At 42.6% G+C, this 27,113-nt stretch overlaps 1 protein-coding gene across 2 annotated transcripts in view; it reads left to right on the top strand.

The window, feature by feature from the left end:
* Nucleotides 1-27,113, top strand: part of fgf14 (fibroblast growth factor 14) — a 102,659-nt gene that overhangs the window by 15,584 nt on the left and 59,962 nt on the right. Inside the window, exon 1 of one of the 2 annotated variants that reach the window (XM_047600872.1) lies at nt 1,317-1,576. The exons of the other annotated variant lie outside the window; for it this stretch is intronic. Within the exon in view, the coding sequence (XP_047456828.1) occupies nt 1,504-1,576 (73 nt within the window). The 5' untranslated portion in view covers nt 1,317-1,503. Of the gene's footprint in view, nt 1-1,316; nt 1,577-27,113 lie in introns of those variants that run through there. 2 annotated transcript variants of the gene reach the window in all.

The raw sequence follows: 27,113 nt of genomic DNA, 5'->3' as shown, positions 1-27,113 counted from the left end.
TCACTCTCGCCGTCTCTCTCTCCCCTCTCCAACTCTCTCCCCCTTTCTCTCTCCCCTCTCCGTATGCATTCGTTTTTTGTGTACATTGTTCGGGGGAACAATGGGACACACTTGTTTTTCTGAGTACTTACGCGGCTTTGTCAACATTTTTATGGTGACCTTTTGGAAGTTCTCATTTTCGGTCTCATTTTCCCGTCTCCCTCCGTCCCCATCTTGAAGTTGTTGTCCTTTATTCAGACAGAGAGAGAGAGAGAGAGGTGGGAGAGAGGATGGCAGGGACTAAGTAACCTGTTTGTGACAGTGAGTGCTTGGCTCTTTGCACAGAAAGGCCAGTTGTTTTCAGTTTTACACACTAGGCTAGAGATGGCTGAGCACTCAGGTACAGTATGTCAGATACGAGACAGATACAGCACCAGGGGAGATAATGGAAACAGAAACACTTGTGTATAAAAAAATAAATAAAATAGCCCTAAATTGACCAACCAAGCAATATGAGAAGACTTTGCCAAAAACAAAAAAGGTTGTCGTGTTGGTTGTTTGTTTGTTTTTTTTTTTTTTCAGGGTGACCAGACGTCCCCGATTTCTGGAAACAGTCCTCGTTTTGGAGGACCTGTCTCCGAAAATGTCCCCAATTTTAGCTTTTTATGAATGAGGAAAAAAAATATATATTGCGCGCAGACTACAATTATTACGGTAGCGGGTCACGCTGCTATTGACATTACAAATATAGCAGTTTAAATATGTTTACATATGAATACACATGTGAAAATGAATGAAAACGTGATTATATCTTCATTTCATCTTGATAACATTTAATTCTTTTTCCCCAGGTTCGCACATCAGCAGGCAGTGCTACATGGGCCCATGAAAACCTGTTTTACTACTAGTGTGGGATTATTCTACAATATTTACTCATCATCACAGTAAAATAGTCCATCCTTAGTCAATCTACTGCATTAGTTCCTCTCTTAACCAGTAGATAATGTTGCGAACACATGATTATGCATGAAAAAAAAAAATACCATCATATACATTTTTAGTCATACGGACCAGCCCTACCGGAGCTTCTGTCTTGTTTACTCAAAGCAAGGTCTCAATTTGCCGTTGTATGCCACACAAGCACTGTATAACCGTGTCACCAGCACCGTTTAGCCATGACGTGACAGCTCTTGACATTTCTGGTTGTTTACCACCAGCCAGCTGAGAAAGTGTCAACGCTATCTGTGGGATACGGTTATCTGCGTGTTGGAAGGTTCTGGTGGGAAGATGTTGGCAGGGCCTTCACAAGTGGGTGACAGGCGAGGTATGCGCGCGTGTGTGCGAATAAGTGTGAGGAGGCGGACGTGCCTGTGTGATCGGGTTAAAAGGTTGTGTCAAGCTCTGCGGGACATCAGGGGTGGCGTGAAAGCCCGGGGAGCAATTTAAAAGATATATGCTGACGACAGTTCCCCAAAAAAAAAAAAAAAAAACGAGAGAAGTTAAGGTGGTCGGGGTTTCGCAGCCATGGAGGCGACGTCTTTTGCTAAGATTGTGGAGCGGCATGTACGCAAGGCGCTTAAGGCTGAGAAAGAACATGGTGAGTCCCAGCAGGAGAGTGGTGACATACTGGTTAATTCACATAACTTGTCAAATACTACACTTGTTGACGTGCATGGATGTCGTGAGAGTAGACAGGTTGACTGTGGGACATGTGTTTTATTTTTTAGGGAAATATCAAATCGATGCTTTGAATCACAATATGACTGATATGAACACACACACACACATATATATAAAGATAGATAGAGGGACTCCACACGAGCAGGAGTCTTATCAATGCATTCTCCTTCCACACCAATAAAAACTAATCACTGCATTGCAGATGATCAAACCTGAAGGTCACAGATTGTGTGTGCATGAGAACACGTTTGCATGTCTATACATTTGTGTGTGTGTGTGCAGTTGACTCTCCCAATTATTTTTTTTATGCAGCGGTGTGCCAAAGAGGAGGAGGTAATGCCATTATGTATGCGCTGCTTCTGAAGATTATTTCGTATTATTTGTCCTGCATAAAATATGAACCGTTTTCGGGGCCAAGAGAAAAGAAGCCAAGTAGATTGATGCACGGCTGTGGATCTACGGTGGCACAACGCTCAAACCTTCTCTTCTCTTCTCTTCTCTTCTCTTCTCTTCTCTTCTCTTCTCTTCTCTTCTCTTCTCTTCTCTTCTCTTCTCTTCTCTTCTCTTCTGCGGCATCTTACTTAACATGTTACCAAAGTATCGCTCTTATTAAAGGCAGGACTTTGACAGGCCTACTTTCATAGAAACAGAGTCACGATCCACGAGCTCCAAGGCCAAACACCCCGGCTCTCTATTGTGATGCTTTCAATGGACTCGTCTCTTTGCAGGCTTCCTTTCATGTTTACTTTTCAGAAGAGTCGTGTAATGGATCGAAACAAATGTTGGAACACATCGCACCATTGCATGAACAGCAAAAAAAATATTATTTAAAAGAGAGGCATGAAATCCCCTGATATGGTGAGATGATAAATTAATGCTTCTGCTGTTTGCGGAAAGGCACGAAGTGGGACGCTCGTCGCCAAAATTGGCCGACATTTTCATTGGCACGCGGCGGCATCGTTACTCCTCATCTGAACCCTCGCCTTCCTCAAAAATGACAATGTTTAAGCTTTTAAAGAGGTGTGATAATATCAAGCGATTGTAGTCTCAACGTAGGCAGCAGGAATGCTCCACAGGTGGCGAAGATCATTTATCAGCTGTAGCCTTGTCCATTTGTAGAAAACATTGCAGAATCCCTGTTCATGTTGTGCCGTACTGTATGTGCATCTTAGAGAAGATTATGGATCTAATAATAACGTGGAGATATGCTAATAGAGGCTGATTGTGTATTCCACTGGATCCACTTGGGTCATGCCATTTGAGGTGGTCAGGTTTGCATAGAAATGTTTCTTGCAGTTCAAGATCAGCTTTAGATTGGATTTGCCTCAAAGGATCTGAGAGAAATGATGACAAAACATGAGCACATTTCATATATATGTCCATCTCACTTGATATTTAACTGCAACAGCTGATTATACCACAGGTAAACAGGAGTGACCGAAATTGATATCTGTAGCATTTATAAACCATTTTTCCTGTTGTAATCATGTTTTATATGGCGATATAAATGCTTTTCATGGTGGCCCACGAACCTCCCAATGTGAGGACGATTTTGTGGCAGGAAAAAAGAGAGGTCTGACCACGGTGTTTCACAATAACTCCGCCAAAGCAAAAGTGAAAATCCTATTTGCTGAGTAATTATACTCTCAGAGCAACAGTCAGACCTCAGCTTACCAAAACATGTTGCTCATTTTCTTCTTCATTCCTTCCAGCCCTCTGGCTTCATCACGGGGTCTGATTAGCCCGATATTGTGTTACAAGACAAATTTATGATTCGTGACCTGTGTGATCAGTCTGGGACTACTGTATTGATTCGTGGGGGAATGAAGCAGCCTGAAGTACCGTTGCTTTTGCTTTTGCTTGCTGCTCACAGGGGAGCATGTGGTGATTCCAGCAGTACTTACGTGCCCTTTTTTGGGCAAATACAGCATCCATTCATGCCTCGTAGCTCGGTTTTGTCTTCGCGTTGACCACATTTAGTGTAAACTGCTCCAAACAGTTTCTCCGTGATGCAGGAACCATGACTTAACAGCAAACTGATGTGAAATTGAAGCGGGAAACGTTTATAGTAGTTATATGTGGATGCTGTGCAGCGCGTGTGCTGGCGCTGCTTTTGCATTTAAGTTCTGCTTTGGATATCTTATTATCGGTGTGTTTTGGAAGGAGGCAGAAAATGAAGTGATTAGATTGGGACTCCCACAGACTCAATAAATCTGTTACCCAGGATAAAGCTGTTGCAGCAGCGAACCGTTCAGTTAAATACTTACAAATGTGTCTGTCACTCGCCGGTGTTGCCAGAAGCTCGTGGCCCGAGAACCTCGAGATAAGGAACTATTCCCCTGTGCTCCCTTTATTGCTAGTGGTAATTAATGTATTTACCAATGACCAGTGGAGCATTCCATCCATTACCATCCATGCATCTTTTGCTATCAATCTCTGGAGGGCTACAGGGGAACTGGAGCCTATCCCTAGCTGAGGGGTCGACCTTCTCTATCACTGGGCCAAAAACAGAGAAGCAAATAAACGTTCACACTCGCATGCACATTTGTGGCCAATTTGGATTCACCGGGGCACCTTATATGTTTTTCTAATGTGGGAAGACACCTGAGGACACAGAGGAAACCCGGACGAGCACAGAAAAGGCCTTTGCAAATGCCACGCAGAAAGGCCCAAAGCCAGACCTTTTATTTGCTGTGAGGTGACTGTGCTACCGTCCACGATTTCTTGCTCTATGTATCCTTCCTTTTTTTTTGTATTTCTCCCTGTACTCACTATAATTGAATACCTCCTGGTCTGTTGCAAGATCTTCTTATTGGAAACATGGAATCACAGCTATTCGTGCCATTCGTTTCTGTGATGTAACCTCACTGTTTTCAAGAGATCAATAGAGCAGCAATCATTCGAGCACTCACAACGAGCCGTAGTATAATATTATACGACCGATGTGCTGATTGGGAAGATGAAGCTACCTCATATTGAATGTTTAATTCATGGAATAATGTGTGATCCACTAACAGTAAATTGAGACTAAAGTATAATGACTCTTGATGTAACTACACCGTTGCGTAAGGATTAAATAACAGTGAGTACATTATCCTCAGCGCGCATATTAAGAGTGTTAAATTTTAAAACCGAGGGGGACGGCGGGTAAGAGATATAAGTTTTCCCAAGACGGGTGGTCTTGGAGGTTGATTTTTTATTTTATTTTTTTCCATGAAAGACGAGTGACTGCAGCTTCTGAGAAAAAAAGAATAAACGGCTGACGGAAAGAAGACTTGTTCTTCTTAGTGAGAAATGAAGCAGAGAATCAAAGTTTTTTGCTCGGCATCTTTACATCTCATAAAGTTGCTGATCGCTGCGCAGCGGGTGGCGGGGAAAAGAAGAGCCAGCTGTGCTGCCGTCGCGGGGCAAAAGCCGCTTTCACCTGAACGCTGCTCAGACCCCTCCATAATAAAGTGCAGAGTCAACTTTAATCATTGGCGTGAAGCGTTGATTGATACACTTCGGAGGAAAGCAGTCACTTGTGAAATGTCATGATATATGAACTGCTCTGCGGGTAAATTAAAGTTGTCACCGGATGGTTTCTCAAAGTTCCCGGCACTGACGAATACGCAGGTAGTCGCGGCTTTACAGCGCTGAGATTTGCATCATGTGGCTCACACATTGCGGCTGATGTGTCGTTCCTTTCATATCGATTCTCAGGCCTGTGTCATGTCCATGATTTTGGCCTTTGTGGATCATCCCACAGATGCTTGATCAGTTTGGAATCTAGTGAATTAGGAGGCCAGGTCAACATCTTGTGCTGTTTCCAAACTGTTTTTGTGTGTGTATCTGCTGGGGACGACTGCTGCCATCAAGGTACTGGTATTGCTATTGGGTGGGATTGCAAAAATCCAGATGATACAGTTTGGTGCCATTTGGATTTCTTTGTGAGTGTAAATGTACACAAAACAAACTTAATCCAAAGGACACAGTTACATTTTTTTTGACATATTGTTTTCTCTAACCAACTCTTGAGTGATTGATCTGATTGTGTCTTCGGGGCTGTAACATGTTCACCTGTATGTTTGCTGCTCTAAAAAAGCACTGTTGTTGGCTGCCTACATGCTCGGTTGATTCCCTGCAGTGTGTGTTTTTACGAGGCCAAATGTCAACAGACAGAGACGCTCTGCAGAGGAAGTCAACCAGTAAACTAGCATTCTCTGTGCTCAAGCTCCTTCATTTGCACCGGGCACTTGAACGGCTGCTTTGAGATGTTTCCTTGCCCTTTTCTAAGGCACAGTCTAATTCCGCAGCCTCTGTGGTGGGTTCCTTATCGCTCTCTTATCTGTCTGTGGTGCACTTTGTTTCTTTTTCTTTGTCCTCTGCTGTATCACTTTTCTCTGCAAGGGCACCACCGGCTCCCCTAGACCTGATCCAAAATGACCTGTCAGTAAAATCTGATCCTTTTAGACTGAACAGGACTGGTCTTTTGCATGCCAAAGTCTTGTTGATGGGGGCCAAATGCCCTCCCGCTGCCCTCCAACTCACCGACCGCAGCAAGAAAAGGTCTCCTAATATCTCCTCAGTAATTCTAGATTCTGTTGACACGTACAGAGAAGGCTGCAAACAGCAGAGATGTGCATACATTTCTCTCCAACCAAATCAGCATTCTTTTTGAGCAGTTCGCGAATGGAGCGAGAGCGGGAATAAGGATGTGCAGCAATCATGGATCAATGTGAGCCAGAGCAAAATATGTCAAATTTGAGACTTCATAATGGAATGAGCATTGACAGCGAAGCTGAGTCTCGGCCACTGGTGCACTTTTTCCGATGAGGGGGGTGAAAAAAATGGAAAGTCATCATGTTTTGTCCCAGACAGAATGTTGGAGAAAAAGGAGAAAAAAGTTCCTTTAAAAGGCAAATAATCGGGTTTATTTTTCCACCGTTTTTCATCAAATCATAACAGAATTGTTTCACGGCGTTTCACAGTTTATAAAAATTGAATTTCAAACAGCTTAAGCGATGTATGATAATAAGAAGTGCACAGGTTAATCAGGGTTGTCACACACACTGCATGCCCGCTGAGACAACAAACCGCTCCAACGCTATTAATCCAATTAAATGTCATCTTGTTGAGTAAATCTTACTGGATGAATGCTGTTGTCTCTCAGAGCTATATTTTAAATCTCGTGGAAGGTGGTGTGAAAGGGCTGCCTCTTATACTGAGAAGGAACCGAAGGGGAGTGATGCACATTTTCAGACAAAACTTTCAGGAGACATCTATAATGTTACCTTGAGTTGTAGAAATGAAATGTGCTTCGGCGCTCCTCTGTCACCTCCAGACAGCCGGCCAGTTGTGCAGTGAAGTAGCGTTCAATCTTAAGCTAGGTAGATGCTTTTGGATTGGAGCTACGCCATAAGTCTGTAACCCATGCCTTAGCCTCACGTACATCTCCCCAAATACGTAGCTACTCTACAAAACAGCTTTGATTGAAAGGATACGGGATCCTTTGTGAGTTTCTGTGATTTCAATTAAAGTAACTGTCGTTCATCGTCTATTAGCTCCAGCTCCAAACAAGCCAATTTCTTTGTAGTACACAGAAACTCAACACATCCAACCAGCTGCTGAGTAGCATGTTCGCATCTTAATCACAGAACAGTGCCGATACACCTGCTCACATGCGTAGACGTGTACAACAGTTGTGTAGATCTATTGTGAGGGTGTAAACCCCCATCACAGTTTTGGACATGGTCGAGAAGCTCGTCACCGCTCGTTACTACAAAAAAAAAAAAAAAAAAACTCTCACTCCTGCATATGGGTCTTAAATCCAGTTGTCAGGTTTACCGATTCGCACCAGTTCTTATTTGATTACTTCATTGATGTGAGGTGCTGGCAGCAATGTTGATGGTGGGGAAAGGTAAGAGTAACTGACAAGGACACTCGGCGACGCACCAAGGTCCTTGTATCACACACACCCTGCACCGTGCCACCGCTTGCTGCTGAGCTCTTCAGAAAACTGCCTCCTCAGACTCTCAGAATTAATATGTGTTTTGAGCTAATCTTATTAGAGCCCCTCGGATAAAAATAGATCATGGAATAGACCACTGAACACTATAGTATATAGTATATATATATATCAGTGGAGTGTATATTAGGAGTGAGAATAGGACGGAGGATTGAGTGTATTGTTGCAGAACTACGACATAAGAAAATAAAAATGAGTGTGTTGAGATTCCAAATATGCATATGTACCTATCTGCCACAACATTATGACCACTGACAGGAGAAGTAAATAACATTGATAATTTTGGGACAATTCAATGTTCTGTTGACCGCATACCCCCACCCCATAGCAGCCATCCCCAGCAGGATGCAGCCTGACGCAGACACACACACACAAAAGTGGTTTACGAACAACTAAAAAAAAAAAACCTGGCCTCCAAATTCAGTAGATCTCAGCCTGATCATTGGACCATAGGATCCAAAGGCCAAGATTCTGTTTCCAGACACCACAGGACACCCCTCAGAAGACTAACACCGGTTCTCTGATTAGTCACAACTGTTTTGGAGGCACAAAGGAGATCGACACAATATTACGAAGGCGGTCATAATGTTACGCCTGATCGGTGCGTATGGTGGATGTTCAGGCCAGTTTTTTATTGCCCCATCTGTGATTTCACAGGTCTATTGTGGCACTACCGTGTCATAAACATGTCAGCTGCTGACAGAGCATTAAGTGAGATGACAAGCTGAAGCTGTCCCGTTATTCCTTTACACGACACAACACAATGCATCCTTGACCCTGTAAATATGAGCATGACAGATATATGTTGTGCGAAAGGCCCGATGTCTCGGGCTGCTCTGTGCATCCACATAATGTCACTGTAAGAGGAGTATCATGACGCTTCAGTGGTTTAGACTGATGACCATACCGCACGTCCCGGTTCATTCTTATAGCTTTGTGATGTAACGTGCCTTATATCGGAGACACCGTACCGTAGGAGCCGTGACATACTGCACGGCCATACAGCTCTGAGCTTCACTCATAAAAAACGGCACAGGCTTTTTTTTTTTTTTATCTCTTTGGCCAAGCCCACAACATTTCTCTCTTAATTTACTATCATTAAAAATAAGATTAACCTCTGTTAAAGGCCATATTTCCTCAAAAAATGAGTCAGGGCTATTCCTTACTTCAACTCTGTGTAAAGTAGCAGCAATAGATTTAGTAATTGAGACGTTTCTGCTTGGAGCAAAATCACTAGAGGTGGAGTCACTGTTCTCACATGGTTTTAAAGCACACCAAGGAGTCTTGCTACTCCTTCTAAGTATTGGGATTGACTGCACCGCAGATATTACACATTAAGAAGTTCAAATGCTTTGAGGCCTAAGGTAGAAGCAGGTCGGTTTGAATTTAATAAACTTTTTTTTGGAAAGTATAGGCCAGCACTATCGTCCAGAGAATGGGCGACATGGGCCTTTGTGCAATCATCCGCTAACTCGTTCTTAAGCGGTTATAACCTAAGGAGGTCCAGGAGGACACGATGGCACAAATAAGGTAGGACGCCCTTTGCAGCGTCGCTAAGAAATGGGTTGCTGAATTCAACTGTGGCAAAGAGTCTGAAAGATGAGCCTGTGAGGGGCCGGTCACCATGACCATGCAGAAGGCCACTGACAAAACGCTCACTTCTAAGAACGGAGCCGAGAGCTCAACGTGCATATGGAGGAGTGGAACATGGCAGAAAATAAATGTGCAATGTTTTCTAAAATTCAGTAAAAAAAAAAAAAAAAAAACTTAACACCCTGCAAGGCACATTCCTGCTCGCTTCCTCACCACCGACCAGGTGCTGCCTTCTAAAATCAGATTAGATTTTAGATACACACAAAGAAGTTTTTTTATAGAAATGACTCTGATGGTTCAGTTATTTCCACGCTGTGCTGACAGTGACATAACATTTCCGTTCTCGGTCCTTTTATAAAACATGGTCAAAGACCTCCAGAGCAAAAGAGGCGCACTGGTTTGTATTATAAGGATTATAAAACCAACACTGTGTACGCCGTTTGAACTTGTGTTGAGGCCAAAGTGATGACTTGTCACTTCAATCTCTGCTCCCCGTGTTGAGTTAAATGGCTCTTTGTGAGGAGGCCTTAGTTAAGGCTGGAAGAGAAGCATTAACTATTCAGTAGTGTGTAATGGTTTAACAAAAAAAAAAAAAACAATGCAGTGAAATATTCATAATGGAATTGTCGTGGCTCAGAAAAGTGTTACTTATTGATGCAGTGCATGTGATGAAAGTTTGGCCAAATGTGCTTTTACAAAAAGACTGCGGAGGGTTTTTTAGCTCCCCCGTCCTTGTTTCTCTCAGCTTTCTCTGTCCCACATTCTCCTTACAGGAGCCAGGACACAGCTTTCTGCTGAAAAAAAAGCCGGTGGTAGCTTGGATTCTGCTATCAGTGATGTAGCAGTTGTTAAAGGCTGTTTGTTTGCAGAGCCTGGGGAGACGTGACCTTTGTAGTCGATAACTGAACTGCATGCCCAGACTTCCAGTTCCCACCTGCTCTCACACACAGACGGCGAAGTTTTTGCTTTGATGATATGTATTTGATGATTGTTTTTGGTAAAAACTCGCTCAGTCTTTTCTTCCTTTTTCTTTTCTGTCAGTCATCAGCTGAGTCAACTTCCTATGTAGCTACACAAATGAATGAATTCACGGCCGCTGTCGTAGTAAAATGCTCGCTCGCTTGCTGCAGCAGGTGTTATGTGCGTACATGTGTGCAGGAGAAATGCTGACAAGCAGAAAATCAAACCGTAAAGGGTGTTATGTGCACAGAAATTGATGCGCCTAGAGAGCGGCGGTGGCGGCGGCGGCGGCTCGTGCAACGCTTGTGTGTGTAAACGTCCCTGTGTCAGACGACTCCCTTTTCATTCCACCTGTGTGTTCTTATTGTAAACGTCCTGCGCTCACCTGGGATTCACTCAACACCCCGATGCTTTTTGTCGAGTCCAGCCTCAGCCAGGGTCACAGTATTTGCAGCTTCTCACACGTTGTTGTGCGCGCACACAGACACACATAAACTTTTGCTTCTCACTTCTAATTGGAGAGCCGTCGTTTCCCACCTGGAGTCTAGTCTAGACTTGTTAGTACTTGGGGGGAAAAAAATAGAAGGTGTAATTTCGTCTCGGTCAATAATTGTGTGTGTGTGTGTGTGTGTGCGTGAACAGTTGATGTGCGTTTCTATCTCGGTATGAGTCACAGATGAAACGTACTTTTATTATTGTAGTTTTATGTAAGCACTTCTTGCCCTCGCTTCCCACATGTATTGCCTGTGAGTCTGAATGAGACTGCTTTACTATTCCGCGAGGAACAGCTGTCCACAGCGAGCACTTTAACTCAATCCCTTTCAAAATAAAACGTCGACTATTAGGCACGTTTCCATGCAGGCTTGTAAAAGAGGTAATACTGTGGCAAGTGTGTGCGGGGCATGTTGTGCTGTACTGTGCTGTGCTGTGCTCGGTACAGTTGCATACGGTACAGCAGCTGTTGCTTGCACTCTGTCCTTTTGAATTTATAATGGTTGTAACCCCCTCCCGCTTTAGAACACGGAGCAGGAAGCACTTTTGCTGCTTGTTGTGGGTATGGACGCATGATAGAGCTGCCTCTTAAGTAACAGCTGGGAAGTAATGGCCGTCCCTTAAACTAGATGTGCACGGCGCGTTTTTGCGGCGTTGCGGACGGATCACCGTTCAACATGATGGCTGCGCAGAACAGGGGCTACAAAAGAAGAGATTATTCTTTGTGTTTGTTGAATTCTTTTTTTTTGCATTCATAGTCTCGCTGATTGTAGCTGCACAACTACTTTTTTGTAAATGCAAATGTACCTTTTTATATATATATAGTGAAGCTCTTGCATGATTCTTGATCTTGGATTTTTTGCAGAATGTAATCAGTATTAAATGCACATTAAAAGGAAAACATCTTAAAAAGTAGTGACAGAACTTCTTATGATGCAGATATATGTTAACAACAAACTGGAGAATGAGATGGAGCCATAGAGCAGCACTTGAATAATGAGAACAGTGGTGATAAATGTCGGCTGAGCAAGTTCAATCGAACTTTTTAGCTTTTGAGCTGGAATTATTTTACAAACATCAATTTCACTCCCTGGTATACTTGTTCAGCAGCAGCGTACCAAATTTGTCATAACACTTTATAGCATTAGCAACCTATTTATTGTTTTGTGTTGATGTTTATACTTTGAGGGGAAAAGTGCTGCATTAATTAAAGCTAATTGTTTTTTTTTTCGTTTTCTTTTTACGGCCCGTTTGTCTTGAATGCGGATCAGCTTTGTCTCCCTGTAATCCATCACAGCAGAAGAAGGGGGTGGTTGGCTAAGACCAACTGATTCATCACCAGTGACCGTTGGCATCCACTAAAATGTACTGATGTTCCTCTCAATCCAAGCAGATATCCCTGGCGAAAGTTACAAACCCCATAATTATCTTATTAGCATACATGTGTTGAGGAATTAGTGAAGATTGTATAAAACATGGACCCTCAAACATTTTGATGTTTTCTTGGAACATGCAATACAGCAAGCAGTTACAATCTGGACCGATATACGACCCCTTCCCCTTTTTGGAGAAAGCATGATACCACAAGTATAGTTTATGCATTTCATGCTGTAGTCTCTGCTAGGGCTGGACGGTATGACCAAATAATTCATGGTATTTGTTTTTTTTTTCATGCATAATCACATGTTCACAACATTTTCTGCTGGTTGAGAGAGGAACTAATGCAGTAGATTGGCTAAGGATGAGCTATTTTACTGTGATGATGAGTAAATATTGTAGAATAATCCCACACTAGTAGTAAAACAGGTTTGCACGGCCCCTTGTTAGCACTGCCTGTCTGAATATTCGAGCTCAGAGATATATATAAAAAAAATGAATGAAATGAGGAAACATGGACAATTATGGTTTCATTTATTTGACTAATTTATTCATATTTAAACATATTTAAACTGCTATGTCTGTAATGTGGCAGTAGCTACAATAGCAGTGCGACCAGTTACCGTAATAATTGTAGCCTGCGTGCAGCATTTTTTTCCCCCTCATTCATAAAAAGCTAAAATTGAGGAATTTTTTTCTGGGACAGCTTTAGCCGGGAGGTCATGCAAAATGGTGACTGTCCCCAGAAATTGGGGACGTCTGGTCACCCTTTAAAAAAACCTAAAGAACTGACACGGCACTGTTTTTTTGGCACACGTCTTCCATTTCATTTTCGGACCATTCCATCTTCACCATGCCTCACTATACCGGCATTCTGCTTTCTCTCTTTAGCACTGACCAACAGTCATTGCCTGTTGATTAAGCAAAAATCCAAGCAAGGGAAATGTGGCTTCGGACACCACATGGAAAACTCCCTAAAGGGTGCTGGGAAATACAGAAGATTTACTTAATCACCACTGTATGCACTCACTTGGCAAGAGCTTGAATGTAATGACCGTTCATTTAGATGTAAAAGTCCCGCATTATTGATTTGTGTTTTATTACTTTACGACACAGGCTTTCTGTAAAGTTATTGCAGGAGCGAAGGAAGTTTCTCTCCTCCTCCTCTTGTATTGCATGTTGTACAGCATATCGGCAAAATCTGATCCAAAGGTATTTAAACATTCCTAACAACACTTGACACTAAAAGTGATTGATTGCTCTTTTGTTAAATATATGTATTAAAAAACAATGTAGAGTACTGAGGTTTGAAAACAACAGCAGTCTGATATCACAACTTTACAGGGGGCAGTTGAAATACAGCAAGCGTGACCGAAGGTGGAGCGCTCTCACAGCGGGGTGGGGTGTTTCTTTGTGCCCCCTCCTCTGTGTGCATGTCTCCGAGACCAAGAGAGAGCAGACAAGTGAAAAGGGAAAGTATTTTTCCATTAAAGTTTTCCATATCCTGTGTGTGCGATGCTCGGTGTTCGTACATGCACATACTTAATGCAACTAGAGTGTGTGTGTGTGTGTGTGTGTGTGTGTGTGTGTGTGTGTGTGTGTGTGTGTGTGTGTTCACTCATGTCCAACATCAGAGTGTAGTAGAGCCATGCAGTTTGTGTGAGGGAGCACGTTTCATTTCAGTATTTATGTGCGTGTGCGGTTGGTGAGTTATAACAGGAGTGGGGAGATGGTGTGTGTGTGTGTGTGTGTGTGTGTGTGTGTGTGTGTGTGTGTGTGTGTTGTGTGTGTGTGTGTGTGTGTGTTGTGTTGTGTGATGTGTGTGTTGGGGGGGGTTTAAACGGCATCCATCCAGACTACAGCACTGTAGCGCCGATGCATCTGTTTCAGTGCTGATTCCCCCCACAGCAAAGCCACTACTACATCCCACTGTCTGCTGAGCCATGTTGCATTAATCCCCTTCTCCCTTTCTCCGTCGACGCATGTGCGTTTTTCAGTATGCGTGGGCATCCGGAGACATCATGTCTTCGGGATGTCCCTCCACACGTACGTAGTTAAAAACCTGCTTCACGTCCTTATTTCTGGAACTCTGTGATGGAACAAACGTTCACTTGGACTCATGGACGAAGTGGCTAAAAATTGGTCATCAAAGGTCAAAGTCGATTAACAAAACATGTTCTTGGCCAATTAATCTACTAACTAAGTAACAGGTTAAAAAACAGAGACGACCGTATATATCCGAGAATGTAAAAGAACATCTTCACTGTGACACCATCCATAATGCTCAATGAAAACCACATCTATTATTTTTTACACATGTGTTACATAAACCTGGGTGGACGTGGGGGTAAACCGCAACTTCACTAGTTGGTAAAGTCACACAACCACAAGTGGCTAATTCGAGTTTTATAGAATTTTACTTTTTTCTTTTTGTAGCTTATTCTATGTGCACACTATCGACTAAGATTTTTTTTTTTTTGTGGAAAATAGAAGACAGATTTTTTATTTGGGAATTAGTACATAACTGTATGTAAATAGATGGATACACCGATCAGTCATAACATTATGACCATGTACCTAATATTGTGTAGGTCTGATCTGTGCCTCCAGAACAGTTGTGACTCATCAGAGAATGAACATGAGCCTTCTGAGGGTGTCCTGTGGTGTCTGAGAGCAGGATGTTGTTAGTGGGGGGGTCTTTGGTTCCCGTGGGTCGAGGGGAGGGGCCTCTGTGAATCATCCCACAGATACTAGTAAATTTGGAGGCCAGGTCGACACCTCGCGCTGTTCTTTCTTGAGTTGTTCCTAAACCGTTTTTGTGTGTGTGCCTGTGTCATTGCTATGGGGTGGGGGGTGTCTGGTCTGGTCGAAGTGGGGTCCGCATGAATGAATGCCAGGTTTAAACATTTTCAGAAAGTATCGTTAAAAGTATTGTCACAAGACAATCAATGGCATTCACTTCGCCTTGTCACTGGTTTTAATCTTGTGGCTGATCTGTGTACATCCGAGGTCTTGGTTGTTGTAATCATCCATCTCTCAGTACCTTGTAGTTGTTGCTTCATTCTAAACCACAAATGAACATTATCGTAGCAGATGGACTTAAAAGATCCTGAACCTCATCTTCAATGCGCCGGTTAAACAAAAGAGATACCAGTGAATGCAGCACATTCCAATCCTCTTTATAATTACACTGTATACACTCATCCCAGCTCTATCCCCCCCTTCCTCGCTCCACTCTCTATCTCCCCTCTCTTTTGTGCACATGGAAACTCTAAGAATAGCCGTGTCACCTGATGGGCCTGATAATACTGTATTGATGCCAGTCCCGCTCTGTCCTGTGTGAGCGTGTATGCTGCAAAATAAGCGAGTGACTGACTGACTGCTCAAGTGCCTGCACATATATATATATATATATATCTGTGTGTGTGTGTGTGTGTGTGTGTGTGTGTGTGTTTCCCACTAGGAAGCGGGGGATCAGTGGCTTGTTGACATCCACGGTCTTGTTCTGCAGGAGCTTATGTCACCCAGGGGGACAGCGCGTTGCTGATTAGTGCAGCTAAACAGAAGAGGGACGTGACCATTACCGCCTCTCACTTTAACCCGCTTCCGTCTCATTCTCCATCCCACTGTCCACGCTCTCTGCTCCTTTGTCGGTTTAGTCATACTTCCCTGTCCGACGGCGTTCCACTCCTCTTTCTTCGGCCTGAGTCACTCGTCAGTATCTTTGTGTACACTTAACCTTTTCCACGTTTTTTTTTTTTTTTTTCCTGTGCCTCTCGCCTCCCCTCCGCTGAATGCACGCTGGAACTTCTGTGATGACACGTGGTTTATTCAGTGGAGGGGGGACAAAAAAAGAAAAAGAAAAAAAAGAAAGAAGGAATGTACTCTGCCTGCGTGCTATTCTGTTGGAGACGGGGGAAAAGTGAGGATGGAGAAAGAGACGGTGCTCAGTCTTTGTGCTTAATAATCCAGCCTAAAACTTTCAAAGACCGTATTTGAGTCATAGTTAATCTGACGCTTTCCAGGAGACTCAGACCTGGGCTAGTTTAATAATTCCCGTGACTGCTCGTTTTCACAAGGAGAGTCTCATTTTAGAGCCATTTACAGTGTAAGCGGAGTTACGTTAGGCGCACGTGGTGACGCATGTGTTAGCAAAGAAAAAGGCGCAGCCTGGTCTGGTTGAAGTCTGGCTGGTGACTCTAATCTGTTTATCTCCGTTCACTCAATTTTAGAGGTAAATTATATATTTAAAAAAAAGAAAGAAAAAGAACACAAATCTTCCTGCTAATGTAACTTAATAATATTACTCCAACAGTAACTGGTGATTTTGGAAAATGTCGTTTGTGCTTTAGAGATTTTCTATGGCTAAGTTAACCTTTACTTACTGATCATATGATGTTTTATCTGGATCCACAGCAGCATTTTGTGGATGGGCCGCTGTTGCTATTATTGCCATGCTAAATCTCGATAAAAGGGGGGGTCATTATCAGGGGTCAGCAGCCAAATCCCTTCTTCACAGAAAGCTGAGGAAAAGCCAGAGCCAAGGTCAGCCTGCTGCTGTCTGGGCAGGACTGTAGCAGCCGTGATATGCACAATGGTGTGAATGTGAGTGCAAATAACGCAGGAAAGGAGCTTGTCAGAAGTACTGGCCCAATCACTGAATTGGTCATCAGGTCTGTCTATGGCACAAGTGTTTCTGTTTTTAGAAAACACACCATTGTAGTTAAAGCTCGTCTCAAGTCTCAGCCATCGCTCGTGTTTTGGCCTGCGGTAGAAACGTGTCGCGTGTGTTATTCCACCAGATTCCAAGTGAAGTGAGAGTTGTCTAATTACGACACAGTGCGGTTAGTGTGTGTCACTCTCCCTAATGATAAGTGACTGGACACAGAAGATAGGCCTTGTCGTACACCCCTGCATGCTTTATTCATGCCGACTGTACAAGGAAACTGCATTGGCGCAGACGAGCGCGGTTCCGGCTTGGTCTGAGGAGAAAAAGCTTCCGTTTTGGAAACGGCGGAAGAGGAGTCATCCCATTCGGCCTCGAGCTTTAATAATGCAGCATGCGTTGTTGTTTTTAAAACATTTAAATATGCAATATTTCACAGGTGTTTGTTGCTCGGAAAATATAAATGTTTGCTGACGTGCAGTATTCTGTTTACTGTAAAGGAGTTTATATGTCAGAGAAACCATACGAGTGTATAATGATGCATAATGCACTCATGAGCATTTGACATGCCCTTATTCTTTGGGCAGTACTGCAGCCTACTGCTTTGTAAACACTGAGCGACATTTGGAAACTGACATTTCTTACAAAATAATTAATTGAGCTGCTAAACCAGCTATTGCTTTTTATGCCCTGCATTGCATCCAAAGAGCTTTATGTGCACCATAACTGATCAGATCTCAACCGTGTCGTCATCTCAGAAAATCTGCAGTTCCTCAAATGGCCACATGAGGCTGTCTCCAAAAGTGAGCCAATCCTCATAGACTTACAAAGTTAAATCACGGCTCAAAGTTGTGCATAATTAAGGGTGTGGCCTCTTTGAGTGGTAGGTGGGTGTTATCACAGGTTGCCTGATTTTTATTTAGCTTGGAGTTAGGTTGAGTCATGCACAGCCATGATGCCGATGGTCAGGACCTCCACGCTGATGTAGCAGAGGGTTCATTAATTTTTATTTGCAGTGTTATGGATATCCCTCATTCATCTGTGTTCACTTGTTACAGCCTTTCTTATTGGTTTTTGAGCATCTGAGCCTGAACGAGGGTTATTTCCCCTGCTGAATGGTTGTCACTTGAAGCATCACGCATTTTTATATTTGACACATTTTTTGACTGCTACTTCGTAGGGATGGGTACCAGTAAGGTTTTATCCGCCAAACTGGTACTTTTGAAACGGTGCTTAAACAGAATATTTATTTAAATAATATAAATACAACTAAGACTAATAAATAAATTAACCAATATAACAGTGGCGTGGGGTCTCGCAGGATATCAAAGATGGAACATTTCTCAGCTTTTAAAACTACCGCGCATCGTCAGATGTTTAATCAAACTCGAGGTGTTTACCTCCCACGCACAAAATCGCCTTCGAGCACTTGTTGGGCGGCAGTAGCTCAGGAGGTAGAGCGGCCGTCCAATAACCGAAAGGGCAAAACTCTTAACCCACCTCCCAATGTGAACTCCACTGGTTGTATGGTTGCGAGTGAGTGATGTTTGGTGGTGGTCAGAGCGTCCGTAGCAGGGATTGACATCCACATTTCCATCAGCCTGCCCCAGGGCGGCTGTGAGGTAGTTTACCACCACCAGGGTGTGACTGTGCCAGCGAATGAATAATGCATTCAATTGTAAGCGCTTTGAGCATCTAATGGAAAAGCGCTTTATAAAACGAATGCATTATTATTATTGTTGCAGGTTGCAGAGTCTGCATCTTTTGAGGTGAAGTACAGCCAAACTTTTGACAAAACGTCACAGGCAACGTCAGCATAGCGAAAGAGCTAAAGGGAGCGGTAACTAAAGATTCAGTGGCACCTCAATGAAGCTCTGAAACCTGCGTTGCCGTTTGCGTCAGCACCGGTGCTCCATAGTATTGGTACGCATCCCTACTTTTTCCTGCGTTCAAAAAAGTAGCTGTGTCTACCCCACAGCAGACCGTTGTTAGATGGCAGCTAATGGTAGCAACAGGGAACAGTCGTCCTTTCTTCTCTCAGAAGCCTCCCCACAGACCGCTGCTGTCTCTTCCATGAACCGTCTTTGTCGCGTGTTTACTACAGGGCATCTCTCCCACTCTTTGCTTTGCCGACACACTCGTCTCTAGATGTACTGCTGCCTTTTGTAATAGCTTACAGTTCTTCAGCCTTTTTAACAACAGCTTATTAAAGCCTTTGAAACCACCCTCTGTTTTTTCTCACTCCTCTTTACCTCCCTCACCCCCCTTTTTTTAAGCATCAGAGGTGTTTTTGTCTCAACACCTTTAAGCTGATAAATGTCAGTTTTGCTTGATTGCTGCTATCTTTGCGAGGCCACTCGCTGACCCTTTGACCCTGCACACTCAGTCTATCTGTGAATGCACATCTTTGATGTAAATGGATGGAAATTCCTTCCGCTTCCTTATGGATATGGTGTATTATAGATACACACACACACAAGAAAAATTCAGTCCTGCATGCATGCATACGGACGCTTTATCGCATATCATATATCAGCCAAGGTGAACTGATGAGATAGACTGTGGCAAGTGTGATGTACAGTACTGTGCAAAGGTTTTAGGCAGGTGTGGAAAAATGTGGTCAACAAAGGATGCTTTCAAAAATGGAAGTGACTGAATATTAGAGAAATCTAAGTCAAATCAATATTTGGTGTGACCACCCTTTGCCTTCAAGACAGCATCAGTTCTTCTACTTGGACACAGCTTTCGAAGGAACTCGGCTGGTAGGTTGTTCCAAACGTTCTTGGAGAACTAACGACAGATCTTCTGTGGATGTAGGCTTCCTCAAATCCTTCTGTCTCTTCATGTAATCCCAGACACACTCCATGATGTTGAGATCAGGGCTCTGTGGGGGCCATGCCATCACTTCCAGGACTTCTTGTTCTTCTTTAAGCTAAAGATAGTTCTTAATGTATGTTTGGGGTCTTTGTCCTGCTGTAGAATAAATTTGGGGCCAATCATACACCTCCCTGATTGTACTACATGATGGATAAGTATCTGCCTGTATTTCTAAGCATTGAGGACCATTAATACAGACCAAATCCCCAACTCCATTTGCGGAAATGCAGCAACAAACTTGCACGGAACCTCCACCGTGCTTCACTGTTACCTCCAGACACTCATTACTCATTGGCGCTCTCTAGACCTTCAGTGAACAAACTGCCTTCTGCTACTGCCTAATATTTAAAATTTTGACTCATCAGTACAGATCACCTGCTGCCATTTTTCTGCTCCCCAGTTCCTATGTTTTTATGCATAGTTGAGTCTCTTAGCCTTGTTTCCACGTCAGAGTTACTGATTTTTGTTTGCAACTCTTCCATGAAGACCACTTCTGGCCAGACAGTCTCCACACAGTAGATGGGTGAACCTGGGTCCCACTGGTTTCTGACAGTTCTGAGCTGATGGCTCAGGGAAATAAGCTTGATGTGTTTTTCATCTGCTGCACTAAGTTTCCTTGGCCGACCACTGCGTCCACGAACCTACAAAATCTCTGACTTTGTGCAATTGTACGTATAAGGATTGATGCTGGTTTGAAGGCAAAGGGTAGTAACACCAAATATTTCTTTTGTTCACTCACTTTGCATTTTATAAATTGATAAAAAATAAACAATAATTATTTATATTTTTTAAACCATTCTTAGTTTACACCATTTTTTTCCACACCTGCCTAAAACCTTTGCACTGTACTGTATTCTGATGAGTTATCTTTATGTTCTTCATGTTGCTATATAATAAGGCCAAACCGAGGGCTGCCTTTAAACATGTAAATTCAGCTAAATTTGCTCCAAAGTGCGCCTCTCTTATCTATTCAGTTACTTAACATCCCACATTGGCGTGTCGGTAAGTGATAAATTCACAGATGAATATCAGGTGTCACTTTTTTTTTTTTTTTTCCCACACTGTGAGTCAGCTCTCACCATGTTCTTGGGGGTGAGAACCCTTCCCAGGGTTACAGACACAACCGTTGCAATCACCTCCTCTAAATACCTCATTCAGTGACAGAAAGTGGCGCCCCTGGATGTCTCCGACAGACTGCGGCTCCGCGGCGGATGATTCACCGGTGCTGCATCACCGCTGGCCAGGTTCAGTGTGCCTTCAGGAAGGGTCTGCGTCTGTCATGCAAAGGCAGTAAATTAACCATTTGCCGTCATCGTGGCCAGCGGAGAACAGATGGTGTTGTCAGAAGATCTTATAGCAGTGATGTATTTTTAATGTGTTGTAAGTGCTGACGATGAGCGAATCGCCCGCAAATGTTAGAGCAACTTTTAATTTTAATCCAAAAATCATAAGAAGGAGTTTAGCACAGTTTTTCCCATAACTCGAGGTCCCTTTTACAAGCTTTCAGATGCAGGTTAAGTGCAATAATGAATTATATTACTAATGTACATGTAAAGTGTGTATCTTACACATCTTTAAAATAGTCATGAATATTTTACGTTATCCAGTACAAAAAAGATTATGCATACCAGAGTGAAACGCTTCTCAGTATTGACAATTATCAAATACTTCACCCTCTCACTTTAATTTACTAGCTATCGTCTAGCTCCGCCCTTCAATATTCCTTAGCATAAAACTGCATTTTCAATTAAAAGGTCCAGCCATCTCGTACTCATTGTACTTTCTAATATAAGCCAAATTTGGGATTTTAAAAACACCTAAGTTAAGGTCTGGTCAAAGCTGCACTAAGTCTTTTTCATGTATTTTTGAGGGTATTCTGATTACCTGCTTTTACTTTACATATATAGCACTGGTTACATTAATATATATCTAGACTGTTTAGCAGTGTCCATCAGGGGACTTATATTGACAATAAGCCTTGGCTAAGTAAATAACAAAATAAATAAAAGCACTTACTCTTAAACCCCCACTCATATTTTTGATATTTTAGCCCAAACCTCCTCTTCCTCAGCTACAGAGGATTTCATGCAGAAAATATCTCACTCTTCTTTCTACACATTCAATTCAAAACATTTCTTTTGTTCTTCATATTACATCATGAGCACAGGCTGCTGGGTGACTGATCTAATAATCGGACACGCATTGTTGTTGTATCTCTATCATTTTAAATACTGCACAGACCATTTAGTGAGCACTGGGATCTTTTGTGTTGACCTTTATTTCCTTTAGTGAGCAGGGTAAGAAGGATCCTTTCTTTCACACATGTTTTTTTTATTAATGAATTCACAGTGATCTGAGATAGGTGCGGTATTTAGCAAGTGTTTCTTGACATTAAGGTGCCCTGACACATTAATTAGCAGCAATGTCACAACAGGACGTACCTATGTAGGTGAGCAGTGGGTTGCTAACTGCCTTTAGTGAAACGCTGTAATGTGATAGAAGGCATATGGAAATGCTGTGTAATTAAGTGTAGATGATTTTATAGGCGCTGTATATTATGGATTATGGAGTTTTCTTCCCTGTGATTTCTGGACTAACCTTCTTCCAAGGTGCATGGAGGAAGGAATTTGGCATAAAAATGGTTGAAACCATTTTTTTGTGTGTGTGGAACTTGCCCTTCTGATACAACGACATAAAACTACACTGATCAGGCATAACATTATGACCACTTTCCTAATATTGTGTAAGTCTCCCTTGTGTCTTCAAAAGAGTTGTGACTAATCAGAGAATGGACATGGGTCTTCTGAGGATGTCCTGTGGTATCTGGTTAACAGGATGTTATTAGTGGGGGGCTTTGGGTCTTACGGGTTGAGGGGAGGGGCCTCTGTGCATCATCCCACAGATACTTTTTGAATTTGGAGGCCAGGTCAACACCTTGTGCTGTTTTTCATGGGCTAGGAGGGTGGTGCATGTCTAAGTGACATCCATGTGAATTCGAGGTCCGAAAGTTTCCCTGCAGAACATTGAATTGTCACAAGATCCAAACCACTTCAAATGTTGCAAATCGAACGCTATTTTTGTTGAACTTGATCCGCTAAAACAACTATTTTGTGCAAATGTTTCTGCAAACAGTTTCACAGGAAGAAAGAATCCTGAGGTGGTTGACCTGTGACTCTACGTGGGCGTACCAGCCTGTGTGTCTGCGTGTGTGTGTGTAACCAAATACACACTCACACACAGGGTGGTACAGTAGCACATTGTGGGGCATTTAAGAACCACTTGACATATTCATTCCCATCTGTTGTTTAGAGTCAACACAAGGCGGTGCTCCAGAGAGACAGGAGGAGGTGTCAGACCACATCGGATTTGTGTTACACTGAAGGTCCAGACAAAGTCGTTACTATTTATTGGGGGTTTTAGGCCTGTCATCGTATTTCTTATTTGCATGTTATTGTTAGCGGGCAAACTGAAAGTATCGAGAAGATGTATTCGGTCTGGATTTTTACCAGCCCACTAACAACCCGGGTAATGTAGGAAAATGTTTAAATGCTAATGCAGGTTCAAAACCTTGATGCACAGCCCTCTGTTTGTCGCACACTGTGGACTCGGGCTTTGTTGCTGACATTTTGCGTCGCCTGGGAGTCTAATATGTTGTTTTTATGAGAGGAACTGCTTAATAATTTATATGACCATGAATGTTGATGTCTTTTTAAAAAAAAAAAAAATAATAATTTATGCACAATTCACCTATGTTTTGGTGCACTGCTGTCCCCGTTTTTAACCTAAAAAAATCTCTTAATATTGCAAAAGGTCTTTCTGTGTTCGGCTGGACCAAAATATGCACATTAAAAACTAATGTAATTTGCTTAAACTTTCACTGAATCATTTGCTCTCGTTGACAGAAACATCCAAAATGGACGGGAAATGTCAAACTCCGAAGTTTGACGTAGGCACTTTAAATCCCGTCATCTTGTTACCACCCTCCCTCTTCTGCATTCACATCGAAAACTCGCAATTCATCTTGACAAACCAACTCCTAAACTTGCGCAGCATTCGCCAATTTCATTTTCCTACTTCCTCCGTGCTCCTGCTTAACGCACATTTTGCTCAGGATAATGTGATTAGGCATGAATGATAGCTGTGTGAATTTGGAGTGGGAGAATGAGACACGAGGACTGTGCCTATTAGAGTTGAGTATCCGTGGATGTTGAGAAGCGCTGAGTGGCATTTGTGTGCACAATGACAAGACCCACTTACACTATAATAGGAGAACCGATGGATGAGGCAAAGCAGGTTGTCCTGGATAGTATGGTCAAAATATGGGTCAGGACTGGATACTTTGCAGCACGCTGCTTCAGTTTAACCCTCCTGGCTAATGTACTTTGCTTGTTATTCAAGTGTGTGCATGCCCCTACATGCAGGTATGTGCATTTAAGCATGAAATCTAAATGGTATTTCTGTTCCGCAGGTGGACTCCACTCAGATATTTCTTTTTGGTTCATGGCTTGCCTTTTGTGCTCTACATACTCGTTTGTTTATCCTTCTCAACGGCTTGAGCTGTCTTGTTTGAAAGTGTCGAGACAACGCGCCTTTTGATTCCGGTGTGATTTGATGAATGCCACAGCTGTTAACAGTCACTTACTGTAGGGTCTGTAGTTCTCACAGTTTCCATCTGTTCCGTACCTGTACAGATGTCACAGCTATTTTTGTCCCTCCCTCTCATCCCCCGTGGTGAATTCTGAGCCTTATGGGTGTCACAGCTTAATCAGCCCCCGTGGCCGGTGTGTAGTCAGAGTGACTGATGAAGGGCACCGCTGCCATGGCTGACTGATTTTCTGAAACTGATTTCTCTGAATCAGTCGGCACCAAAGTCGCTCTGCTCAATCAGGTTCGCCCGCTACAAGTTTGCATGCACATCTTAGTGCGTTTATGTAGTTAATGCACAAGTTTAAAGTGAGGACAAGTATCTGATGTGTTTTTTTTAAGCTTTTTCTCCCCTACAGGAGCATCAGTAAAAGAGCTGTGTCACGGCTTATTTGGAGAGCACAGAGTGGAAAAATCAGTCCAGAACAGGAACACTTGGAACTATCTAATGTTTCCTGGCTTTAATGCGGACACGTTTCCTCTGGTGTGTGTAGAAACAACTTCCTTCATTCGCTCTGTACTGTAACTGAGCTGCAGATTAGAGTTTGGATCGTACGACCGAAAACTGAAGACTCACATCACATATATTTAAGGATGTTTTTGTAATGCTGACTTGGTGTCTAGGTTTCACAGCCACCCAGGTCATATCATACTTAAACGTTCACTCAATCATCTGCTTCTTTGTAGAGGTAAAAAATAGGGATAGACAAAAACATTCGAAATGGATGGGAAATGTCCAACTCTGAACTTTGACTGAGGCTTTTCCATCTTGTTGTACCTCCCTCTTCTGCATTCACATCGAAACTCACAATTTATCTTGACAAACCAACTCCGTCTTGCTCCATTTTCTTCAAGATGTTGCACCTCTGGGGGCTCTTCTTGAGGTATCGTGGACAAACATGGGTGAAGGGAGGTGCCCACTTGAAAACCCCAATGATGTGCCGCTTACTGCCTGCTGCTGTTGGCTAGGCTACTTAGCTGGTGTGGCCTTGTTGGTTGCTAGCTGGTAGCTGACTGCTAGCATGCTGGTCACATTTGGCTGGGATCTTGTGTATTAATGAATGCTCACCCAGAGGGCTTCAGTTGATCTAAACAGCAGTGGGAATGAGAAGGTGCTCGGACACTTCAGAGAATCACTTGCAAGCAGTACACATTTTCACCAGAGAAGACTGAAGCTGTCTTTGTCATAACTGAAAAGCCACCACCAAGCAGAGAACGAGGTCTGAGACACCAGCTATAAACCCATGAGGGGCCGTAGCCTGTTAAGATCTGAAGAAGATTTTTAGACGAGAAGCGAAACTTGTTTTTAATTAGTTTTTAATGATTGCGTCTCATAATAGTATTCTTGTACACATCTGCTAGAGTGGTTGTTTCTCTGATGGTGTATAAAACTACAGAGTACAGAGCCGTGAATGAATCTGCTAAACATCGCTTTTTAAAGTCTTTAACATCTGGTGTTTCTCGCTGATATTGTGGAGTTTGTTATTCATGCCGTGTGGGACGAATGTCAAGAGTGGCTTAAAATGTCTTCTGGTGAATTATTTATCCCTTTTTTTTTGTGCGTGTGTGTGTTTGAGAGTTTGGGTCTTTGGCTTTGTCATGTTATATTTCCTTCAAAGCCAATCCTCTCTGGGTTGATTCATTTTGCAGATGTTTTTTCATTTTTTTTTTCTAATTCTATTAGCTGACAATCAAAGAGACAGGGATGAGTTTAAACATTCTTCAATGTCAGACCGAAAAAACAGTGATGAAATAAAACAATGAGAAAAAAGATTCAGATTTTATGACAACAACATTGTATATGTATCAGAGTATGTGAAGATGCACAAAAAAGAGGATCTGCTAACATGGATCAATGCAAGTATCTTTAGTGTATCGGGATAGAGACCGAGTTCAGTTTCACTGGAAGCTTCAATTCAGCAGTCGGTCAACCGAGGGAAAGCATTCAGGGCGTTTTCTGCAGTAAAAGACAAATTCATAGGTTACGATTTTAATTTGCCTCAAGTTACTTGAGTCCGTTTTGGAAACAGTTCTGTGGGAGTGTGGGACCCACGAGCAAATCTAAATCTTGATCAATGAAAAAGCATCAGACTGAAAAGCGACAATGAATTTCTAAAAGAATCCTGCAGGTACGCTCACAACAACTCAAGTGCCTGCAGAGCAGATTTAAGACAGTTCTCATTATTAATCAAAATATAATCAATTCTTCATCTCTAACGAAGACACCCCAAAGCCTGAGCTACAAAGATCTATAATGCCAAAAGATGGGCAAAGCAGCCAGCTGATCTCGATACACAAACAGCGTTCTGCCTCAGAATCTGTCTAATAAAAACAACCTAGTATCAGTTTTAACTCAACAGAAACAAAGATTATTTTTTTATGGCAGCTCCGCAACATAAACAGAAAAAACTGTAAAGATATTTGCATCTAAAAAATTATGTTATTAACAAAAAAAGTAGAAGAAAGAGTCATAAGGGTCTGTTTTAAACTGGCATTTAACATGCATTTTAAGTGACTGATCATTTAGTACGAACTGTTAATACATCTGTTCACACCTGGAAATGCAATGTGTCTCCACATGCATCTTGAGTGACCATGCGCACATGGCTAATGAACACGCTAATACACTTTGCATGACTCAATTACACACTAATTTGATTTGGTGTCGCATTTATTCTTGTTTCAATCAATGTATTGGTTTAGTTAGTTGATGGTTGCAAGGACAAGATATTTCAAAGCTCTCCAACCTTTCTGTCTCTCTGGTGGTCCATCATCCAGAAGAATGCCTACACTATGTGTTTTGTCTTCAGGTGTACTTACCTGATTTAATGGGTGAAG

Source organism: Mugil cephalus, chromosome 12 (assembly GCF_022458985.1).
Source record: "Mugil cephalus isolate CIBA_MC_2020 chromosome 12, CIBA_Mcephalus_1.1, whole genome shotgun sequence".
NCBI lineage: Eukaryota > Metazoa > Chordata > Actinopteri > Mugiliformes > Mugilidae > Mugil > Mugil cephalus.
Note: the sequence above shows the minus strand (reverse complement) of the source record. Positions and strands in the feature narration are given on the sequence as shown.